The 24356-nt window shown below is 42.1% G+C and overlaps 2 protein-coding genes across 6 annotated transcripts; one reads left to right on the forward strand and one right to left on the reverse strand.

Moving 5' to 3' along the window:
• Nucleotides 1-761: 761 nt before the first annotated feature.
• On the reverse strand, nucleotides 762-20166 carry CEP104 (centrosomal protein 104). Of its 4 annotated transcripts, none has more exons than XM_040587284.1 (22): nucleotides 20121-20166; nucleotides 19233-19397; nucleotides 18526-18699; nucleotides 18070-18208; nucleotides 17331-17396; nucleotides 16864-16940; nucleotides 16533-16701; nucleotides 16155-16313; nucleotides 15235-15480; nucleotides 14144-14347; nucleotides 13450-13617; nucleotides 12638-12811; nucleotides 10978-11154; nucleotides 10456-10662; nucleotides 9881-10000; nucleotides 9245-9281; nucleotides 8667-8748; nucleotides 7957-8065; nucleotides 7509-7647; nucleotides 6992-7059; nucleotides 5439-5529; nucleotides 762-2420 (listed from the first exon to the last, which is right to left on the reverse strand). In XM_040587284.1, exons 2-22 carry the CDS (start codon nucleotides 19343-19345, stop codon nucleotides 2314-2316), a joined length of 2826 nt encoding a protein of 941 aa, XP_040443218.1. In that variant the 5' UTR covers nucleotides 19346-19397; nucleotides 20121-20166; the 3' UTR covers nucleotides 762-2313. The 4 variants fall into 4 exon arrangements, with proteins under 4 accessions (XP_040443218.1, XP_040443217.1, XP_040443220.1 ...); XM_040587283.1 differs by lacking the exon at nucleotides 20121-20166 and adding an exon at nucleotides 19736-20017; XM_040587286.1 differs by lacking the exon at nucleotides 20121-20166 and adding an exon at nucleotides 19736-20016 and having other exon boundaries at nucleotides 9887-10000.
• Nucleotides 20167-20217: 51 nt separating this feature from the next.
• DFFB (DNA fragmentation factor subunit beta) lies at nucleotides 20218-23974 on the forward strand. 2 transcript variants are annotated; one of them, XM_040587408.1, is made up of 7 exons: nucleotides 20218-20351; nucleotides 20422-20548; nucleotides 20683-20871; nucleotides 21582-21661; nucleotides 21861-22031; nucleotides 22260-22360; nucleotides 22836-23974. In XM_040587408.1, exons 1-7 carry the CDS (start codon nucleotides 20238-20240, stop codon nucleotides 23050-23052), a joined length of 999 nt encoding a protein of 332 aa, XP_040443342.1. In that variant the 5' UTR covers nucleotides 20218-20237; the 3' UTR covers nucleotides 23053-23974. The 2 variants fall into 2 exon arrangements, with proteins under 2 accessions (XP_040443342.1, XP_040443343.1); XM_040587409.1 differs by lacking the exon at nucleotides 21582-21661 and having other exon boundaries at nucleotides 21895-22031.
• The last annotated feature ends 382 nt before the right edge of the window (nucleotides 23975-24356 follow it).

Here is a 24356-nt window from a genome sequence, read left to right on the forward strand (position 1 = left end):
GCTAATCTCTGAGCAAAATCAATGATTATTTTGCTTGCATATCAGGTTCTCAAATAGGAATCTGTGTCACTAAATAACGTGATTTGAGTTTCATGTTATAGGAATGACTATAGTAGCAATAAACATACATACATATTTATTAATAGTATGTATATTCCTAACATATGCATATTTGTTGATATATATATATATTAGGAAGGGTTAAAGAAACAGTTTCTATAAAGGCTTTCAAAATACAAGCACACTGATCTGCCTGCAAAATTCACAAGCTTGTAGGCAGGCTGCACACAAACTATAAAAACTGCGTATTACAAAACCAGTGGTGTATATACAAAACAGTACCACAAATGCACTCCGTGGTAGCCAAAAAACCCAACCCTCAAAACTTCTACTTGTATTAGCACAATCACTCAGTCTCATACCTGTGGTGGACACAGATTTAGGACCAATTAATTCTATCCCAAGTGCTGCAAGTAGAAACATTAAGATTGTTGCTTTGGGTACAAAAGCTTCGCACCCTCTGTATTAATATTGAAACTATTAAATGGTCACATGCTGTAGTCTACAGATGCTTATTTTAATCAAGATCTAACAGAGAAACTCGGTATTAGAGCTGGATTTAGAAGCAAGCTGAGACACAGTACACTAAAACAGGAAAAAAGATCTAAATTTAATTAATTCAAGCTTTTCAGAGGCCCGCTAAGATTTTTTTTCTTTTAAGAGGCCATTACTTGGGGATATATTTCAGAATTAGCCGTGAGATTTTTAAAGCATAACTTTTAATTTTTACAGTAGCTTCATCAATACATACTCTTGTCACGTACCGAACAGGACTCTTGCGGTTGGGCTTAATCCATTTCTCAAGTGGACTAATAAGGCACTTGGTGTACAGCGAGAGAGCAGCACAGAACAGCAGTTTCATGGTACTTCCTACGTAACAGCACGTCCTACAGCAATATCCAACCAGCCCTTGAGCTTTCGGTGCCGATCCTTGGGTGTTCGGTAGCGCTTTGGGTACTGCTCTGCTTCCCTTAAAACTGAAATAGATGTACAGGCCAGGCTTCCGCAGCAAAGCCACGTCTCACCAGGCAGGGCTTGCTGTGCTCCCAGCACCTCACAGACCCAAGGATGAGACATCAATTTCAACCTTATTAACATGCTTGAACTCATAAAATTAATTTCTCTGATATGAGAAAGGAGAGCAGATATATCTGTCAAAATAATGTTTCTAAGCATTTTAAAAATGAGCAGAAACATTTTCTCACAACCCTGATCCCATTCCTTTCTTTGCAGGGTCAGCTAGAGCTTTCAGCTGATTTGAGGTGTTTAAGGATAGCAGTCAGTTTTAGAAGAGTGTACGCTTCCCATTTCTGATGAAGGAACCAAGAGTTTTAGAGCCTAGCACGCAAGTGGACTTGCAAGCTTTCACAATAGCTATAAATCTGTCCCATTTTAGCTGATAAAGTTTATCCTGACAAATACATGGAAGAAAAAGACAGCTGTTGTAAACATAAAAATAGTCTCTTTCTTACTATCAAAATACACAAGATCTCGGCACAGTGGCTACGCTAACTACCAAAGAACAGCATCATTCTTTGACTGACTTCATTGTACTTGTGGAGCGGACACCTGAGAAAGCTTTCCAATTCCTGGCCCTACTTCTAAATACGCCCTAACTGAAGCAAATAAATCTACACCGTAGGATTTGCAGTGGAAAAAACAAACACCATAGCCTTCCTCATCTACATTGCAATTTCTCCTTTTTTTTTTTTTTTCTCTTCTAGAAAACACATGAGTAAACAATTCTATAAAGCAGAATTCTATTTTACCCATTAATTGGCTCAAGAGTTCATCTATACAGGATCATAAAGGTCTTTCAGATAACTGAGATATGCACTTCGTAGAGACTGACATGTCTTTCCTTCTACACACGCATGTATTTTTCATTTCGCCTTAGGCTAGCTGCGCGTCACGGCAGGTGAACAACGGTATTGTGAAGATACCCACATCATCGTTGCATCAAAGGAACCTGCATGACTGCAACAAGCCTCATTTGCTAACGTGTTTCTAACGTGAGCGATCTAAAAAACCACAGCGCTGCACAGACAGCTAACACAGAAGTTACATTCTGCAGTTGCCAGACTAGGCAAGCACTGCTCAAGGCTGACAAACAGCCCCATGTCATCAAATGGAAAAGATGATACGAGTTGCCCATACTTTTTAAATTACTATTGACAACTGTAGGCCCGGTTACTAAGATGAAGGAATAAATACTTGTCCTGTCATGGCTTTGAATATGTTTTGCCAGTGCTTTTATTTGGGCCCCCCTCTTGGAGTTGGGACCTTGCTTTCTATAGAGGGGCGTTGAGCTTTTGCTCCTGAAGGACTCGACTTCCTTAAATACTGGCCACCTGTTTTCCCTGTGAAAAGAAAATACAGATCGTTATTGCAAGCACATCTAGTCCGTCTTGAATTTTATCTACCATTTTGATTCTCAAGTTATATGAAATCCGAATGGCTGACCCGAGGAATTAAAAGTTGGCTGGTATCCAGCCTGAGGTGTGTCTCATACCAGGAGCGGTAGAACTAAGGGCTCAGGGTTTCTTTCCTATCTCTAGGAAATTGCTCTGGAGCTTTAGCTGTACCCAGAAAGGATTTAAGCTCCTTCTATGTGTCCAAATTCTAAGCAGCAGCAAACTAACTAGCATTCTCGTTAGCAAATAGAAACAGCAAAGCTGCAGACAGACAGACATGATTGTAGGTCCAGTTCAAGACTGGAAACCATTGAACATCATTCACTTCTGACAGCTGAAAGGGACAATTCAACAGTACTTTCCAGGAACTTGGAGTAGTTGTGAAACGCAGGTGTGTGGGAACATTTTGGCAACAGCCATGGCCACGTGCGTGGGCTGGCAGACAGCCAGGGCATCGCTGCTGCACTGGGCAGGCTGGAACTCCACTGTGAACTCGAGCCAAAGGACCTGTGACCGAGTCTGTGTGGGAGCAGGACACCCCAAAGCGCCTGTGGCCAGGAATAAGCCCATGCCCAAGCAGGTAAATCTTGAGTGGCTGTAGCTGTGGTTATGTCTGCGCCGCAGCAGGTACCTCTGAAGGGACTGTGGCCCAAGGACAAGTCCACGCTGGAGAAGGTATGCCTCAAAGCATCTGTGGCTGTGGATAAGTCCGTGCTGCAGTAGGTACACCTTGAAGCATCAGTGGCTGTGCGTGAGGTCATGCTGGTGCACCTCAAAATGCGTGGTCATGGATAAGCCCACGACAGAGCAGGTACATCCCTGGAGGGACTGCGGCCAGGGATAAGGCCACGCTGGAGCTGATTTACTTCTGAAGGGACTGTGGCTGTGGGTAAGGCCACAGTGGAGCAGGTCTATGGTGATGGCCCATGGATAAGGCCATGTTGGAACAGGTGCACCTCGAAGCGACTGTGGCTGTGGATGCGCCTATGCCGCAGCAGGGATACCCCTGGAGAGACTGTGGCTCGTAGCTGAGGCTCCACTTGGAGTCCCCTGTAAGGGACTGCAGTCTGTGGATAAGTCCAAGCCAGAGCAGGGGCAAGGGGGAGTTCATTGCAACATTAAACCCTACAGGCTGGTCTGAAGGGACCAGGGGTGGAGACTGTAATGGATATACCTTTAAATTGTTGTAATCCATGATTTGAGTTTCATGTGATAGGAATTACTACAGCAGGAACCACCTGAACCGTTGGAGGACAGGCCTTACAAGAAGCAGTGCAAGTGCAGCAGTGACCCCACCTGAGCTGGCTTTGATGCCTGATAACCCCATACAACACACAACCTCTCTTCTCCTGAGTGAGCACCATAAGAGGTCATGTTCATGGACTAAATGAACTCAATGGACATTTTTGTAGACATTTTATAGACTTTTTTACAGGGGTGGTCCACGGACCAGTGGAATGCTATCTGTGTGTTATATCAAAGGACAGGAAGGGTGATGGGAGTTAATGAGGTTGCATTGGAAAGCGTGGCATGATGTAAGTGGTATGGAGTAAGGGGTGGATACTGTCCTGGTTTCAGCTGGGACAGAGTTATTTTTTTTCTTAGTAGCTGGTGCAGTGCTACATTTTGGATTTGGTGTAAGAACAATGTTGATAGGACACTGATGTTTGTAGTTGTTGCTGGGTGATGCTTATACTAAGCCAAGGACTTTTCAGTTCCTTGGGCCCTGCCAGCGAGAGGGCTGGGGGGGGCACAGGACAGGAGACAGGACATGGGGAGGGGACACAGCCAGGACAGGTGACCTGAACTAGCCAAAGGGCTATTCCATACCATATGGCATCATGCTGAATATATAAACTGGGGGAAGAAGAAGGAAGGGGGGGACATCAGGCATTATGGCATTTGTCTTCCCGAGTAACAGGTACACGTGATGGAGCCCTGCTGCCCTGGGGATGGCTGAACACCCGCCTGCCCGTGGGGAGTGGGGAATGAATCCCTTGTTCTGCTGTGCTTGCGTGCGTGGCTTTTGCTTTACTTATGAAATTGTTCTTACCTCAACCCTTGAGTTTTACATTCCTTTCCAATTCTCCTTCCCACTTCTCTGAGTGAGCGGGGAGTGAGTGAGTGAGTGGCTCTGTGGTACTTAATTACCAGTTAGGGTTAAACCACGACAGCAGGTATGAGCAAAGCAAGTATGGGGCAGAGGAAGTTAACTCTAGCAACAACCTGAACATGCAGTGAACTAAAGAACTCTGGAAAAATGTCTGAAGGAGGAAAGGTTTTGGGGTTACTGGCCAAAAGAGTTTTGGTGCTGCAGGCAGCGAAAATAGCCTGTTTAACTTGTGTGCTCAGGAAATAAAAGGATTTGGCATGTGCTTCATAAACAAAGACAACTGTTAAAAAAATAAACCACCTGACATCAGCATCAATTTCTCTTTTGTTGGTGAAGAAGCTGCACCATCATAAATTCTGCCTAGCTCCTGGGTCTGAATTGAAAAGGAAAAGCAGTACACAGCACTAACTATTCAATTCATCTTGTAATTAGGATTAGATTAGCATCCACTGATTGGACATTAGAAGCTAAATCAGGCACCCAGTTCTGTGTGTCAGCGTTCAGGAGCTTTCCAGAACGTTAACTATTTAGTATTGCTGCTGATTGTGCTATTCATGATCATGCTATTATGCGGGGAAAAAAAAAAAGGCTGAACTGATCAAATTATCAAATACACCAGTCTCCCCAATCAACTGAACTGACGCTCTTGTTTTGAAATTATTGTTACTGAATGATTTTGAGAATTTGCTCCCCAAAATATCAGCGTAAGAAATACCAGTTAGGTTACACAAATGCAAAAAAGGTGTTGAACAAGTAGTTAAGAGCCAGCTTACTCTCAAGGACGAAATACTTTTCTCAAGCAAAGGCCACAGAGTAAAAAGTATAATCAAGATCATAAAATATTATCTTACCTGGCTGCAGCAGATGAGTTCTATTCATTGTGGAAAACCTCCGCTGATTCATTTTACAGCCATTGTTGCCGATTAAGTGAGATTTCCAGGCCTAAAGTCAATTAAAAAGAAGTGATACCACAATACCAGCAAAGTTAGTCACTCTTTTATCTGGTCATTATACATCTTTTTAAAACATCAGGAAAATGAGAGTTGTATACAGACTTTATGGCAATAGCATTTCAATCTGCTCATTCATAAAAGCACGAGCACCTTATGACTTACAACTGAAGCAAATCAATATATCCATGTTTTTAATATAACTTAAAAGGTACATCACAATAACCCCACCCCCCCGACAGATCCTAGAAATTAAAAGCAAGTGTCATTTGTCTTGTTTTTTAAATCTTCTTAATTGACACCTGAGTTCAAATCAGGAAAAAACAGTGTACGAATAACATGGAAAAACCTTTCATCTATACATATTTTAAATTGAAAAAGCCTGGATATAACTACAAGGTTATGACAATAATTAAAGCATTCAGCAACCTGAAGGTATAGGAGCTACTGTTACAAGAAAACAGGATGGCCTCTTCAAACTAGAGGCTAAGTGAAGTCCCTTACCTACAAGAATAGTTTGGGCAGAAGCAAGAAAAAACCCAAATCCAAACAACACACATTTCTCAACAAACATTTCAGACTTGGTCACAGTATTTTCTGAGCTCCTCATGATGGGCAAAGCAAAGGATTTGGAAGAAGCTTGGTTTTGAGATCAGAAGCACTACTCAACAGGCCCATTGCAAGGAAGAAAATGACAAAGATTGTGTATCAGCCATTGACATTTAACTGGATCTAATATGCAGTATAGAGTTGTTGGCTGCCTCCTGGATAGTCTTTTGCCAAAAATTAAATCATACGCCTAACTTCTTATAATATAGTGTTGGATTAATAGAAATGGATAAATAGAAACAGGTATGTTACATATTTTCTGAACAGATCACTTTTTATATAATACTAATACATATTTTCAACTGCTGAAAGCATATTTTGGAGCTGGCATGTCAGCGATTTCATAGCATTAGGCAGTTACAGGGAAGAGCAGGTAGAAATTAGAGAGAGGCCATCTCAACTCTGTAGACAACTAGAGCAGTTCTTGCTTACTTTCTTCATGTCCATTTTTTCTTACACCCAAACCCACAGCACCTCAATCCTGGCTGCCCTCTTGGATGTGCTCAGTCCCGCTGCAGGGTTTTAAGCTGCGTGATGTCACTCCAAACACTAGGGCTGACAAATGAACCCACAGATTCTAGCATTAGTTGGGAATTTGGAAAGCTGTAAGGTGTATAGCTGCCTATGCAGGAGGAGAAAGACCTACACTGAACAGCCTGTAGCCTCGTGGTTCCCATATACACCTTTAAGGGCAGAAGAGCCCAGAGCATGAGATGGCCATTAGGGACCCTGGCAATAATCCAGGCAAGTTCTTCAGGTGTTGGGTATAAGCCAGTGTCAGGACAGGCCACTAATTCAGCCCCAGTGACACAGCAGCATCAGACCCACCTGGAAGGCAGCCTTACCTCCTCTCCTGGGGGAAAGTTGTCATGGCACAATGGGCAATGGTTTGCCACGTCCTCTGGTTTGGCAGCTGAAGTGATTAGAAAAATAGCATAAGAATTACTGTAAAACAGGCTAATTTCAAATACAAGAGGACAACTTGCAGAACAAAGAGCATAAAACTATCCCATGGCTAAACCAGCTCCTACTCTGTCATTAAATGCCATCAGAGAAGCCCTGTGTTTGATCATCTACATCAAAACACAAAATCAAAAGGGCTTAATCTGCAAGGTTGTGGTACAAGCTTTTTGTTCTCCTCACTCAGCCTCCCCACAAACATTTATAGAAGCAAACCATTCCAAGTACTGGAAAACTCAGGCGCTTATCCCAAAAGCCTTCCCTCCTGAGGATTTACTTAAATTTCAAAATCCACAGTGCAGTACCTACACAAAAGCAGTCTGACTTGCCAAAGATACGCGGTATTTGAAAGTCTGACTGACTGGACCTTTAAGTTCAACTTCTCTGTTGGAAACTACTCACAATTGCAAGTCTTGCTCTTAATATGTTTGGGCAACTCGTCTTTTGGAAGGGCCTCAGTGCACCGCGGACATTTCCTAAAGCTGTCCTTTTTATCGCAGTCAGTCAACAAGTGCTCTGTCAGGCCTGCTATTTCCACCACCTGCAATAAAGCAAGAGGCACCCAAGAAGATTTGCACCTGTACTGAGTAAATAAGGATAGCATTTTAAAAAATGCTTATGTCATTTTTTGGAAATTACATCTCACTTTCCAAAATGAGAGATGGAAAATGAAATTTTAGTCTAATTATTAATACAATTTATAATGCTGCTCTTTTCGAAAAGCACTATCCAAGATCACACAGTTGTGTTCAGAATTAATCTACCTTAGCACTGAATGTTTTCTAGCACCTTAAAACCAGAATAACCACAGTTAATGTCTTGTAGTAGCTCTAGAAAGTTTATGCCTAACCTGCTTGCAGTGCTCACATCTGGTTAACATAGGGCAGTGTTTCCAGTAATGGAGATCCAATCTTTCCTCTGTAAAGGATTTGTCCCTTTCACCACAAAACACACACATGCTAGGAAAAAAAAATACAAACATCAATAACATCAGAGAGAGAAATGAACCTCATGTCTTCTGCCAGGAAGTACTCTGAAAAATAGCTAAAATCTTGGCATGCCTTATTTCCCTTACATAGCACTGACCTTCAGTTGGGGCATGTACAGATACCATTATGTAATTTACTGTAAAGACAGCTATAAAGTATATGTTCGCATAGAAAAACATAATTCCACAAAAACACTGAGAACAGCTCACTGAAACTGGCTTTCATGGCTCCAGAATTTTGAAATGCCTTCTCTATGCCCTTATCCTACAATAACCAAGAAACTACACTGTATCTTTGCCTTATTTTACACTGGCAGTTGAACATTTGTGGCAATTTCTTATCCCACAAGCAACTACTCAGAAAACAAGTTCAAGGTCACACTATCCAAGAACTTAAAGAAATCAACATCTAGTTGGTGATAACTCCAGATCTGTTAGAACAGATTATTTTTTTTCATTGTTTCAATGCTGTAGGTATGAGCTTTGATCAACTGGAAGAACGTTATTACTGTTATTAGCTTGCAGGTTATATAAAGTGCTTAAGGTGATTAGAAGCTGCTCTTCTAACTTACTTAGCCACGTAATCTGCACCAGAGGAATGATCATCTGCAATCTCTGCTGCTGCAGGCTGTGGGCTTTCATTTACCTGGTAACCTGTAAAAAGAGAGCTATTAAAACTAAGATCACATTTTAATTGGTTCTTTTGCACGCCTAGCAATACTGCTTCTTTGGATCTCAACAGCAAAGAACCCTAACAGAAGCACACCACTGCCATATTGGTAAGCAAGCGCTGAAAGCCAACATACCCGTAAGCAACTGGGACACAAGTACTTCAGTGATCTATTACAATAAAATATTTCACTGATTATTTTTATATGTAGTAGATGATCTGCCTCAGGTTGGGGAGAAATCTAAAATGGTTTCAGGCCAAGCCATGCTAATTTCTTATTAGAAATTAACTAGTTAGTTGATGGTAAATTTTCTTTCATGAACATTGTTACCTCTACAGCAGGTTGAAGCTCAACCACTCCGAAGTGTTCTGGCATGTTTTTAACCAAAATAATTCAATAATCTATTTAAGCATCCTACACTATTTCACAGACATCTTGAAATGCCTCTGTTTTTCTTGATACTATTTGAAATTACCTACCTTGATTCTTTGGCTTCTGAAAATCACATTCTTTCTCCTATCAAAAAAAGACATTTAAGTCAGAAATTTGCTTAATGACTGATTGCTTGCCAGGGAGAAAGAAAGAGCAGACAATATTCTGATTTTTCTCTGGAATTAAAAGCTTAGAAGCAGAACCCATGCATTACAATGTTTGTGCTTCTGGTCCTACAGCAAACCTCTTGGGTAGCGAGGCAGCAATCTCTGAGGATGGAAAAATCAGTCCTACACCCTGGCACTGAGGTAGCTGACTACTTTTCTGAGGTTCAGATATAAAACTTAATGGAAGTGCAGCACAGCATGCTACTAGAAGGCCCTGACATGCTCAGTAGAATTCCTATTCTCTAGCTGGTACAGAAACACTTAGAGTTGTAGAAACACTCTCAAATTTACCATCTGACAGACAAAGCTGTTATAAAAAAGAATCCAAATTTTATACTATGTAAGGAAAAACAATGCCTCAGATTTTAAACCGGACTGCTGAGGAGGAAAGGCAGTTAGTGTATTTCAGAGAGTTTCTCTTTTTTTGTTTTTTTGTTTATAATGAGACAATAGTAACTTTAGTTGTCTAAGCCTATGAAACCCATGGAAAAAAGAATTAAAAAAAAAAAATCAAACCCAAACTTCAGCTTGAACTTCTGCTTTTGTCTCCTTTAGAGCTGCCAGCTGATCTTGCAGAACTTTTATTTTTTCCTTCTTCTGTTTCTCTGCTTTTTCTGTTGCTGCCTTTCTCTGTGCCTGTCAAGAAATACTTTCAATAAAACACATCAGCATAGAACAAATGGCCAATGGAGTACAAGAAACATCCTGCTCAGTTAAATGGTCAGTCTGTTACAGTAACACCTCCCTCTCCCCAAATTCTTCTGTACTACTTGAAAGAAACACATAGCATTTCTTCTGTGCTTACTGCTTCCAAGGCTAGCCAGCATAAAATAGTATATGTGTATTTTCCAAAATGATTGTGTCTTATTTCAGAAATACCACCTCTGTAGGCTTTATTCCTAAGAAGAAGCATATATAATAAACTGAAGACCAGCTTTTTTACACTAAGTAATGTTAATAACACACTTTATGATATTCTGCTATGTGCGTCACTCAATGTCTAGTATAGCTATGAAATAAGTATATTGACCAGCTGAATGCAATGAATGAATGCAAAGCAACTATGTATGTTCTTCAGTCTTACTACGTACCCTGATTTCAGCTTCAGAACTTTTACCATCTATTTTAGTGAATCCATCAAAGAGTGTTTTATAGAGAACAGTCTTGCGAATGCTTGCATCATCTGGAGGAAGGTATTCCAGTACAGCAGCCTTGTGCTTCCTGTACATATCAAAGATAATCCGCAATGCTGCATCGCGAACTTCATAAACTCTGTGCTCCAAAGCTCCTGTTGCAAACTGAAAATTATAATAATCATAAAAAAATAATATGTCTCTTTTCCCACATGTTTTTAAGGACTTGTTTATTCATCTAAGACAGTTATTTCACTGCAGTGGGAAAAACCTTCATACAGACAGGTTTTTGCAAACACTTTTTGACCCAGTGATTGTTTTTTCCCCATATTGGCAAGTTGCTTCCTCACAAGCTTGTGTGCTGCCACCCTCCTAGCGGCTCAAATTCTCTTCAGCAACTCACCAGGCACTCCAAAACAGACGAACCCCTATAAAACAGTAACAGAAAAAACTTGACGTGCTGTGAACTCAGACTCCTACCTTCATGACATTGGTGACGGTAAACCCCGAGTTTTCAGTTCCCATGTTTTTTAAGAGGTATTCCACTAACTCCGCTTGACTCATTGCCAGACGTCTTGGGGAGTTTGGTTTTAATGGTTGAACCAGATGAACTGGAACAATCTGAAGAGGTTTAACTTCACTGCACAGTGCCATTTCCTATAAACATACAGGGAGTCAGTTGTGTGTAGGAACATTAAATGAGGAAAATTAACTGTCTTTGCAAAGTAGAGTTATTCTAAGTTACCTATAACAAGTTCAGTAAAATGAAATAAGCCTTCCATAAGAAGCTTATAATAGCTGCTTATTCGTTACTTTCACAGCCAGAAGTGCAAACACTTTAAAGAGAAGATTATACAGATGTTTGGTCTTGCTTTTGGCATCAGAGAGAAAGCTATTGAGAAATCAATAAAAATCTTAGACGTTCTCAGATGAGTTCTAGAACTGGACTGTAAGAAAAATGTAACTCCATCTGACACTGCACTACAAGCAGAGGAGGGAGAAGTGCCACAAAGGATGCAAAGTCTTGACATCACATCAAGATGGATTCCAAGAGTGCTTCAGAAGACACATGCCATCTTATAATTTCTCCTTCTATTTTGCAAAGAACCTTAAGGGCTAAAATCTGCTGTTATTCAAAGCTCAGTGTTTATTTCTTTGCGGGTAGCAGTATGTTTAATAACCCAAAGCCCTCCTTCCTCCCAGTTCCTGTCAGCTGACAGATGCTCCAGCAGATGATGGTGTCCTGCAGTCCCTCTTCCCGAGGGCCAGATGCAGCTGTCGCCACAATGGCTGCTCTCTGTTGGACATACTTATTTCTAGAAAGATGGGGCACCTTCCCTTGAGAACTGCTTATTCAGGCAGCGTGTCATCTATCAGCAGCCATACAACATAAACACATTTTCCTTCTCTCCAGGCCATGCCCTGTCTACAGAAATACCTTAGTAACCATTTTCTCATTTGCTTTCTCATTCGATTACAGAATCTATTGCAAACAAATCAAGTAGTAGTAATAAAGTAAACCCATGATGTTTGGGGTTCCAGCGGCACACCACACCACTTCATACAATAACGCTGCTAAAATTTTAGTTACATCTACAGTGAAAGAAAGTCTTTTCCCTCCATGTGCAGATGCAAGCAAGGATAAATAACCCAGAGCCAGTAACTCACTCCACTCCTGGGACTGAACTAGCACATTTTCACACAGAACTCCTGTTCTTTCTTCTAAATTCCGCTAGAAAAAGAGACTGTAATTCTCTAGCAGCTATTCACAGCTGCTCTTTGTCAGCATTAAGCAAGGAACGGACTGTGTCTTTTAAAACGGGCATCTTTTCTATGCTTTTGTCAAGTTGACTCTTGCTCTCATCTCTGTAGACTACTTGCAGCAAAGAACCTCCTTGCATCTGCAGCAGCAGGTTTTTTCCCCACACTGTCCCCCCACAACAGAGGTGACAATACAGGACTAGAAAAAACACTGCAAAGATACTAAGTTGGTTCTACCACTTTGCCTTCCATATAAGGTGTAATCCTTTACAGCAGCAAACCCTGGTCTCCAAGTGGAATCTGATTAGCTATTACCCACCTGTAAGCTCTGTGACATTCTTCATGGAAATAAAATGGTAATTTGAAGAAAAACACCTACTTGAATAAAGTTAGAAGCCATGAGGCGAAGGCGGAATGAAGAGTCTCCCGTCCTAGAAAGCAAATTAGGAAGCGTTTTTTCCACACAATGAGAAGTTTCTAGTTTTCCCAGTTTATGTTTTGGTATATATTGGGTAATGATCATTTTTAGAAGTTTCAGGGCAGCTTGAAAAACCTAAGTTAGAAAGAAAAAAGAAACAACACAAATATCACACAGATCTCTGTTTTCAGACAATATTGTGAAATCTCTTCTGTAGTTCTAAAGAACAGCAGCAACAGGAATCTAGAATTACGGTAGCACTCTTAGTAGAAGCTACTTCAGATATCTCTTTTCCAGAAAACATGTTGTGAGGGCTTAGGTGAAAGGCTTCAGAACTGGTATTTTATAAAGAGTAACACAGTTCTTGATTTTTTTTTTCTTTTCTTCTTGTTTAACGCTTATTTGAAGCCCAAGTCCCCTTAGGCTAACTGTACTCTCAAGCTGGAAACTAGAAGTTACTTCCTTGCTGTATTTCAACTTGAAAAAAAATAATCTCAACCACACTACACATTTACTGCATCAGCAGCTGTTTCTCAAGCTCATTACTCAGCCCAGGACAGTATTTTCCACACTGCTGAATGCCAGACATTGCTCAGTCCTTGAGCCTAACTAAAAGCTGACATTCCAGTTGTGGGGGTTTTTGTTTTGGGTTTTTTTTGTTTTTGTTTTAAAATTTACTCCACAGTTGTTTTGCAAACTATTTGTTCGAAGTATCTTAATCATGTGGTTCTACAATTTTGGCTGCATTCCTTATCAAACATATCACAACTTACGGAAGACACTATGTCTTCGATGGCTCTCCTTACAAGAAAAATGGCAGCCCTCAGCATGTTTTTTAAATCATCCTTTGGAGTGTTTACCGACATTTCCATCAGCTTCTTATATACTGCTAGTAACGCATCTTCTCGACACGACCAAGTTTTGGAATATGCTCCTGAAACCTGAACACAGAGCGAGATTATCTCTTAAAAGGTCAATACTGATATTTCAATATTTATTCAACATTTATATCTAGAAACAGCCTCAAACAAACATATGAACTTAAGCATGAAATCCCCAGGTGTTTCCTACAGGAACGTGGCTTTTATTAACAGTACTTATTTTTGAAAAATTATGAGAAAAATGGATTAACAGCTCAGGGTATAGGAACCACTTCAGACAAAGTAATGGCTTCTCTCCCTACAAAAGACAGTGGCAAGTTATGGGTATTGTGGCAGGGTTCATACTCAAAAACAGTCTACTGGATACTACCTGCTTAATAGCTCATCAAGTAATCAATCATAAAAGCTGCAGCATCATGTCAACATTGAAAACAGGCACCCATATATCCAAGGTCAAATTTTAAAGTCAGATTTTTAAGCAGCAGGTCTGCACATGTAGAAAACATATCAGTAGGTCCTTGTAGATAAGCACATATCAAATAACACAGATCACAAATAATCTATGTGTTATTTTGCTGTTCTTTACCAAAGCTTCTCCAAAAACTTCAATAGCAGGGCTGGCCTCCCTCAGTGCCTTCTCAGTTAAGGTTTCTGGTTCCCCAGTAATGCCGCTCCTTGGAGTATCACTGATATACTCTTCAGTCACCTCTGGCTCAAGGTATGCAATTGCTTCATCAGACTGTTTACAGGCAGCTGGAAGAGGTCTCTCATCATAAGGCAAAAATTCAACCTAACACAGAAGATCACATCTAAGTAATTTCTAGAACAGCAGATTTTAAGTTCTTTCATCATTCATCACTACCTGGATTCACCTCAATACATTGCTTCCCCCACTAAAACAGTGTCACTTTTACAATTAAGGACAGATATTGAAGCTCCTATAATAGCATTATGAAGAAACAGAATCAGCACCTGTGAATAAAGTTTTTTCCTTGTTTATAGAATACCATAAAACCCACACAAGATGCCTTTTGTGGAAGTGCATGCATCTACAGAAGAAATCACCCACTGATCAGAAGCAAACAAGTAATGAACCTTTATTTGTTAAATAATTTTAAGTCAACATACTGTTAGGAGAGAATACTACTACTAGCAGAGTTAACACAAGCCTTCTTTAACTTTGCCAAAAGCCAGAGCAGCAAAACCTAGAGATCAAGCTAGATACATCAATTACTTCCTCTCTTTAGACATGACACCAAGACTTTTGTTCTACAACCACATTCCAACAAATTCTCTTGCTGCTGTAGATTCATCCAACGTGATCTTCAAGAAGGAGATTTATGAAGCCATTAACAGAGCAAGCAGAATTCAGCTTCCACTATATTGGCTGTGTGACCCCCGATGAGTCATTTAATCAGTCTATTTGCTCCCATTCACCTATATATAAATCGGGTATAATCCCTTTTTGCCTCCATCTCAATGAATGTCTCTAAAAGCTTCCAAAGAAATTCATGAAAGACCAATGCCAATTATTAGATGGGCACTGCTCAGCAATACAGTCAATTTCAGATACTACAGAAGCTGTGAGACTATCCACAAAAGGCCTTGTTTTGGAAGATCAAATACAAGATCATTTGCTCCAATAGATTTCCACAGCAACAGAAGTACACTACTCACACTTTCTTTGGGAAACGCTCCCCCAGAGGTGGGATGAGTCACAGGAGGAGGAGGGGATTGATGGGGAATAATGGGCTCAGCAGACGTGGGATCTGGTGACCTCTTTTCCAGCAAAGGCTCTGCTTTCCGCGGCTCTCCTTTTTGTGGTTCTGTGTGCTCACAAGGAGGTGAATTTGTAGTTTTTGTGTGCTGAGGACTGTCAGTAAAAACCGTAGGTTCCAAAGACAATTCAGATGGGTTCTGAATCTGAGAGAGGGAAGGAGATTTTGTAAACCAAGGCTAACAATATATGAAAATCAGAGTTAGTACAGTTATAACTCTGATGATCAACAAGGTTCTGGTGTGTTCAAGTAAGTATCAGGCCTCACTCACAGATGTTCAATCATTTCCACTGGATGCAGCTTTATGAAACAATCAGAGAGTAATTCTGTGTGGATGCGTGTGTGGAGAGACTATAAAGCTTCCTATTCTGGGAACAGGATAAAACTATATATATATATGTATGCATGCATGTATGTATGCATGTATCTTATCGCATTAATTCTGTATGGTTAACCTTGAGGCCAGTATACGCCTGCTATACCCTGTCAAAATATGAGAAAGTATCTTATTAATCTGCATTGGGTAGCCCTGAAATTACCCAAAACATTCAGGATTCTAATGTCATTTGCTTGAGACCTTAAAAGTTTAATGTAATGTCATTTATGGAGAACCAAGCATGTTCACAAAGTGCCACATGCAAGCCTTTGGTTAGGGAAATCCACAATCCAAACAGAGAACTTAAAATTCATGTATGTATGATTGTCATAAAATACTTGCATAACAATTATTCTTCTTTGAATTTGTTTTGGTTGTTCTGCCATTTCTACTTACAATACCCACACGATAATGCCTCATGAATTAGGAATAACAGCACCCACCATCAGCTTGGCGTCCAGAAGATCGTGGAGCTCCAGCTGCTGATACACCTTCAGGCGGTATGCTTCCATTTGCTGTTTCCTCTTTTTAGCAAGATCATAATCCTCTTTCTCTACAGCGTAACGCTTCTCTACTTCATACCGTCCAAGTAGTTCCCCTACCTAGAAGATGGTATAACAAACTAGCTTGAAATCATATTACTGTACATACGTATATATTTCAGTATTTCCACCCGAGTTTTTAAATCAAGCTATCTGACTTTAAAATTACTATTTTGAAACTACACTGGAAATCATTATGATTCCACATGAACACTAGGGTCCCTGGTGGACCACTGGAATACCATTCGGATTCAGAGATAAACAGTCTTTCAACAACACCTTTTGCAAGTCTGCAATAGCTTGCTTGAGTTTCTTGGCATAATCGTAGTATTCATGATGGACAGCTTCGCGCTTCTTCTCATCCAGTCTACGTATGATCTGAGCAACTTCTGGATCCTGGTACATGTCAAAAGCCAAATCGTCCAGAGGCGAAATGGAGTCAGGTTTCCTGAAGATATAAAATGAGTAACTTTCAGCAAATCCAAAATAAACCAGGCTGTGCGTAGGTCTTCTCTTTTCACTAGCAGGGAACTAACAATGTATAGAAGTTGAAAACTACTTTTGACCGAGTAAACACTTTGCCAGGGTGTATGCAAAAGAACATCCTTACCTGAGGTAAGTTCCATCTAACGCAGGATCATCTGATTTAATTCCTAAGTAATGGTCTATCAGCTTCTCTCTGGAAGACTTTGTAAGGGGAAAAAAACACAAAATCATCTTAATTAATCAATATCGAGTGCATGTTCAGGACATAAATTCTGACTTGCCACAACCAACATAAGCTACGCAACTTACAATACTTATGCTTTGGGGTATACTGAAACAAGATAATTTGGAGAGGCTGAAAATGCAAATGTTCAAATGGATTGTTTTAATTTTTGTACCTGCATATTAGGTTCAATTTTTGAGCCTTCTTTCTTCCTTCAAGATAACATTTAAACAAACCCATAAAAATCAACACATGGCAGCTCTGCTACAGCACAAAACTAGCAGAAGAAAGATGTATTCCGTTACCCCAAGAACCCTGTAACTAAATATGTGTAGCAACAGTAAAGAGAAGGGATGCTTTGCACTTACAGTATTATTGCTGTCATTACTGTAGTCTGCTGGATCTCCAATAATGTTTATAGCTACTAGGGCAACCTGGGATAGATTTAAAGAAAATGTAAATGCATAAGGTCATTACTTTTTCCATATCCTATTGAAACTGAAACAAAAAAATGGAACAACAAAAATAGGACCTGTGGTCTCCAGGGTGTATGGAAGCAAAGAAAAGCACTAAGTGCTAAACGTGCTTCATGCTTCATTAAAAATTTATTACCAGATCTACAGACCACATTGTACAGTCCTCAGTTGTTCCCTTTTCCAGTCTGGGATGGAAGTGAAAAGCGTCAGAACTGAGGCAAAGAAAAATCAAGTATCTATCTGGCTGGCTGTACAACACTTTCACCTAATGCCACATCAGATTCTAAAGACTAAGTGTGACTTTGTAGCGACTACAGAGCTATTCTCAGAGGAAGTACTTTGTCTTCAGCACAGAGTCTCCTTTGCCGTCAAAAACTCAGAATGAAAGGCAGTAATGGAAAGTGCACTTGACTTATTCGTTCTGAATAAGTTGCATACACTTCGTCATGATTCCAGGTCACTTATAACCTCTCATTGGTATTTTTTGTTTTAAGAGAAACCAAAAATAACTGCAGGAGCTTTCAACCCACATTTTTAGCTTCTACAAACCAAAGGAGCAGATTTCTATGCCTGTTCTGTACTACTGAAACATCATCTAGCTTAGCAAGTAAGGACTCTTAACTCAGCTTACCTGACCATATACATTGTATTTATTGACATAATTTTTATGGAAAATCAGCTTCAGGTACTGGCCAACTGCATCCATATACACAGATTTTAACTCTCGTGCTTTGAAATTGGTCTTTTCGTTGTCTGAGAGAGGGACATAACTGAGAAAGAAAACATAACAAGTAAGCAGAGGAAACGCACAAATACACAGCTGTATTTCTGCTCCTCAGGTTTGTACTTCAGTACGATTTTAAACTGCCTCATAACTGAAACAATGCGTGCTGTCATCTGGCAAGATTGTTCATCTGTATCACGCTTCTTACACCTACGTCTTCATTACAGATCTAAGCACGTATGGAATCTCTTTACTGCTTCCAGCACAGCGTATCAACATCGCAGGCAAAGCATAATGAGTATTATGTCCTCCTGAAGCCTTTCTGATTAAGGTAATAAAATCATTTAGAGCTTTTTGACTTACCCTAGTCTGTGAAACCTCTCTGACTGATAAGGAGCAAAGTATTCAGGCAAGCTTTCACTGATGTAGAACTCAATCTTGCTTGAAATCATGTACTGGTGAGCAAGCAACTGCAGCTTTCGTATTCGACATCTCTCCACCAACTGCAGAATAATTTCCTGTGGATACTGACAGAGTCTGAAAACACACACAATTTCTGAATCATCTTTTTAAAGATGACTTCACTTCTAATTCGAGTAACATCTAATTATGAAACTTTCCAAAGTTATTACAATTTAAGTCAGTGTTACAAATATTCGTAACAAGAAACCAAAGAGTAAAGTAGAAACTCTTTTCACATTATCGCATGTATGTGTATGTTAAAGTGTCCCATACCTACCTAGAGGATGTGCTGAGAGGACCAGATTTTTAACACTAAGCCAAAGCAGCTGCAAACTCCAAGACTGAGAAAAGCAAAACCGGTTCCCTTTTTATCTTTTAAAGGACTTGATTTAAATGCAATGTGATGCTTTTAGGTGCGAAACAAGATGCTTTCCCTCCCCCCCCCCCCCCCCCAGGACAAGGGTTCCATGGGATTAAAGTAACTTTTTTGGTTTTATAACTGGTTTGGTCAGGGATGCTGTAAACTACAGTGACCATGCATGGTATGTCTCCCACTCATTTGCAAGTCAGTGCTTCAGAACTAGGCACATTCCTCCCACTTGCAGTACCTGGGTGATCGCCATCCATTCACTGTTGGTGCATGAACCATCAGCTCTTTTGCGCTGAAGCCATCTTCCTCTCCTGTCGAACTAACAACTACAAAACCGATCTTGTGTGGCATGCTGCAGAAGTAAGCTAGTCAAAGCGTCGATGTTTCAAGCTTAAGATAATCCCTGGAAGGACAAGAAAAGAACATTGAAACACTAGAGTTAAAGGACTAAATCCTGTGGTCCATCGGTCAGTAGATAATGACTACAAACCTACATTTCCTTTAATGAATATCGGCATTGTAAACCGCACCACATTCGTATGCGGAGTGTTTTATTACTACTTACTGAAAGAAGAGTTTAGCTAACTTGTATAGCAGTTTGCCAATAAACTCAATTAAATTTGCTAATCCAAGATGGAGCTTGAAACCACAAGTTCCAAAACACGCACAGGAGAAACCCGTACCACCCTCTGTGCTTAAGCCAAAGGAAAAGCACAGTGAAGAACAGGGTCGGTTTAGCACCCTTTAACAGCCGCGCACACGGGGACAGCACAGGATGGGGTCAACGACTGGCGGGACAAGCACCAAAGACCCCCGCTCCCCCCGCTGCCGCAGGGATATTATAGGATTAATTTCAGCCTTCGCCGACAGCCCCCCGGTCCTGCCCCGGCCGCCTGGCCGCGGGAGGCGGCAGCAGGCCTCGGCGGCAGCCCGCAGGCCCCGGAGGCTCCCGGCGCTGGCTCGGGGTCACGGCCGGGCCGGGCCACGGATAAAGCCGGCCTGAACGGCGGCCCAGAGCCCAGCGGCGGCCTGACCGGGCCCCGGAGGCGACTCGCCCGGCCGGAGGGGAGGGGAGGGGAGAGGAGAGAGGGAGCGACCGGGCCGGGCCGGGCCAAGCCCCACTTGCCTCACTGCGGCCCCGCCGCCGGGTCCCATGGCAACGCCGCCCGCCGCCGCGCATGCGCACACAGCCCGCCCCCCCCTCCCCCGCGCATGCGCGCCGGGCGGCGGCGGGGCTGGGGCCATGGCGGAGCGGCTGCGGGCCTTCCGCCTGCGCGGCTGCGGCAGCCCGCAGAAGTTCGGTGTGGCGGCCGGGAGCCTGCGCGGGCTGCTGCGGAAGGGCTGCCGGCTGCTGCAGGTGCGGGCCGGGGGCGCGGCGCGGGGCCGCGGGGCCGGCTGGGCTCGGCTCTCACCCGCCCGGGGCGCAGGTTCCCTTGGCAGGCAGCCGGCTCTGCCTCTGCGAGGACGGGACGGAGCTGAGCGAGAGCTACTTCCACACGCTGCCGCCGCAGACGGAGCTGGTGCTGCTGGGGCCCGGGGAGACATGGCAGGGCTGTGAGTGCACCGGGGCCGGCCGGGCGGGGGGGTGGCCGGCGGCGGCGGCGGCGGGGGTGGTCGGCGGCGGGCGGGGGTCGGCGGCGGCGGGGCCCGACCGCGGCCCCTCAGCCCCTCGCCCGCGCAAGCCGCAGGTGCCAGCGACATCGAGCGGTTCCTGGCTGCTTCCTGCACCCAGAGCCGTGCGGTGGTGGAGGCGGCGCAGAAGCTGCTGTCCGACGAGCGGGCGCCCAGGAGGCAGAAGCTGCTGGCGGATCTCATCCACAACCTGAGCGAAAACATCCTGGCCGAGGACAAGGAGGACGACAAGAAGTGGTTCGAAGGTACGGCTGCCGCCCGCCCGCAGCTGCGGCGGGGCACCAGGTCGCACTCTGCTCCAGAGTCGCTTCTGCCAGGCTACTGTTCTTAAAGGAGTTTAAAAATGTGGGAGTCCTTCTGCCTAGTGAGATTTGGCATCTGGTCGGGGGATTAGTTACTGCTTACATTAGCATGCGTTTCCAGGTTTCTTGAAAATAAACCTGTATCTGCTATCAGAAAACGGTAAAAAAAGTGTTCCCTATCGCTGTATCCCAGATAGCTCTGGAACAAATTTTTCCCCATTAACACCGGTCTGCATTTGCAGTACTTTAAGTTTGCTAACAGCATATTGAAATTTGCCCATACGAGCCAGCAAATCTTCCCTTGTTTTCCTTATGGTTCCTTTGCAAGGTCCCCCTCCTATTCCCAAGTCATTGTTGCAGTTCTGAACAATTTGATTTTTCATCATCTGTTAGTGTTCTGTGTATGCGCATTAACGTGTAACATTTAACATCTATAATATCAGCTACTGCTCTCGCTGCATACGCTCTGCATGGTCCTTTTAAGTGCTAAGAGCAGGGTAGTCTTGAACTAGTGGAATAAAAATGGGAAAGAGGAAAAAAACCCTGTGCATACTGAGTCTGTGAAAAGGGAGAATGAAAAGGGGTAAGTTTCCAGCCAGGTAGAAGCACAGCACTGCAAGTGCTAGGTTACAACACAATCTAATTGCTTTTAGGTCTAGAGTCTCGTTTTAAGAACAAATCAAGCTATATGCGATACAGTTGCGAAAGCAGAATACGAAGCTACATGAAAGAGGTAAAAAGTTTCTGTTGAAGTAACTTTGTCTCAAGCTGCTAGTAAAAGTAAATCTGTGACCGCTCTGTGTGTGTGTATATATATATGTAAAAACACTTTTACAGTGCAACATACAGATTGTAGAGAAGAGCCTTAGGCTGCTATAGACACCATGGAATGATTGGTTTGGTTGTTGTTTTTTTTTTTACCCCTCCTCTAGGTTAGTAGTTTTATTTCAAATGTTCATCCTACAGCAAGAGATGCATATAAAAGCATAGTTGACCTGATGTCAGACAAACTGAAATCCGTGAAATACAACGGATGCTACTTTGACAGAAGAGAGGAGGAAGCAGTCCGCCTGTGCACTATGGAGGGATGGTTCTCTTGTCAGGTACGTTCAGCCCTTGCTAAAGCAGAGTCTTGCTTCCAACAAGCGGTGGTGTGACTTGCAGTGCTGTTAGACAAAGGGAACAGCTACATGCATGCTTGTGTAGCACAGTGCGAAGTTTGGCTGGGTGATGTCATAGCTTCCACGATCTATGGTTAGTTCTAGCAAACGGGAGCGCTGTGCTGGGGTGACAGGCAGTACACCTTTCATCACAGCCCTCTTGATTTACAGGGGCCTTTTGACAGAGATGACTGCCCATGTAAGCATTCAATCAACCCCTACAGTAACAGGGAAAGCAGAATCCTCTTCAGTACCTGGAATCTGGATCACATGTATGTACAAAGTATTAATCTACGCTTACCCATTTCATGCCCTTCATCTTAGGCAGGAAAGGTAGAGCCATTGAACCTTTACCCCCTGCCCTGTGCAGTTAGTTCCCCTAAGAATAGTGCATTGTGATAAAAAGATGCTTGGATGCTGCAGCTGTTTGCAGCAACATAGTCCTGAAGACAGATTTATAATGTCTCTCATTAGCTGCTTTGCTTCCCTTCACATTTTCTTTGGATGAGAACGTACCCCTCCTCACCATGTTATCCTTTGTGGCAAAAAAACCCAGGCCCATTTTCAGGCATTGTGTACTTGTGAAGTAAACAGGATTTGCTAAACTAATGTCCTCAGGAAAAAAAAAATTATAAACCTAGTTATGGTGAAAGAATTCAAATTCTGCCTGGCTCTAAAAGAAGATGGAGGCTTGATTATTATGAAAAAGCTTTTGACAGCAATATTGTTTTCTTTTGTGTACTATAGAATAGAGAAGAAACGTGCTGTTGTCCCAGAACTGGCAGAAGCTGTCAAAACACGAGATGGGAGAGAAGTGAACTGGGAATATTTCTATCAGCTGCTGTTTACAGTGGATAATTTAAAACTTGTACATATTGCTTGCCATAAGAAAACCAATCATAATCTCAGTTGTGACAAAACTAAAATTTACAGAAAAAGGAAGCAAAACCACAAGATTTCGTAGTGCTATCTCTGGAACTGACTTCTGCTTTTTTCAAAATCATGTAATGTGGTATCACTTTTAAATAGCTCTAGTTTCTTAAACAAGAACTTACGTAAGTCTCTGGCAAAAGAGACTTGCCAAGTAATTCAACTGCAGCCTCAAAAGCATACGTTCATAATTCTACTCTCACTTACTGCAAGCCTTCCTTAGATCACACTGTGTTAAGTGCAGTAAAACAGATGTGTGTCAGGGTATAAAAATGAGGTCAGAGGCTGGCACTGATTATGCCCTACGATCTCTTTCTTGCTGTGACAAACATAGGCCCAAAACTCACAGTACACGGAAACGAAACTTGGACAAAACATTTCTTAAGAACTGAAGAAGGGGTCTTGTAGTATTTCTCCGACCATTAAGCCAAACAAAGAATATGTTAGGATAATTCTGTTCCTCTGTGCCTTTTCCAAGCAGACAACCACTGTATTTCAGGTATGCCAAGGGGCAATTCAGTGACTGAGCGGCTGGCTCCTCTGTACCTAAACACCTGTGCTCATCCACAACCACTCTATTTACTGGTGCTTTAGCTGTGCATCTCCTAGAGCAAAGAGCAAGGCCCTTTCTGTCTTTGCTTTTACCACTTTTGTTCTTTGTCATCTTTCCAATTCATTTCCCTCTCCTTTCAAACGTTTTCTGCATCTTTAGCTTGGAGTTTGCCTGAAGCAATACAAGCAATGTTACTGTAATAATAATAATCATGTTTACCTGCTGCTTTAGAGAATACTGCTTTTGTAAGACACTTCCTACCTCCGGTAACAAAATACAAATAGATCAATTTTTACTTGATTTTTTTAGTTTGTTTTTAAATAGCAGCTGATAGCAACTGAACTCTTAAGGACTGGCTGTGTAAGTGATGTGAATTTTTAAAAAATAAATATAATCGCCACTATCTTTCTCTGTGTTTATGTGGAAGCAGAGGTGCATGCATGGTTAATCGGGTGTAATATAGCATGGCCAATTCAGGCTAGAAAGACTGGGCACAGGGAAACAAACAGGTTCATGAATGGAACACTAGCTACTTTCTGCTACATAAATAACTTCCCTGATCTCTAGGGAAGACTTTTTTTTTCTACCCTGTTGTCGGTGTTCTTTCTCACCTGGATAAATTCAGCTAGTCCACACAGAATTGTATTAAAATAGCATTGCTGTGTGACCTATACCTTACTATGTCTTGGAAATGCGGGAACTTTGCTGCAGAGAGTACTGATTTACTTTTAAACAACACACTCAATCCCCCTCCCAAACATTTCAATATGAAAAGTAAGTCTGTG

The sequence above is a fragment of the Falco naumanni genome, chromosome 3, assembly GCF_017639655.2.
Source record: "Falco naumanni isolate bFalNau1 chromosome 3, bFalNau1.pat, whole genome shotgun sequence".
NCBI classification, from domain to species: Eukaryota; Metazoa; Chordata; class Aves; order Falconiformes; family Falconidae; genus Falco; species Falco naumanni.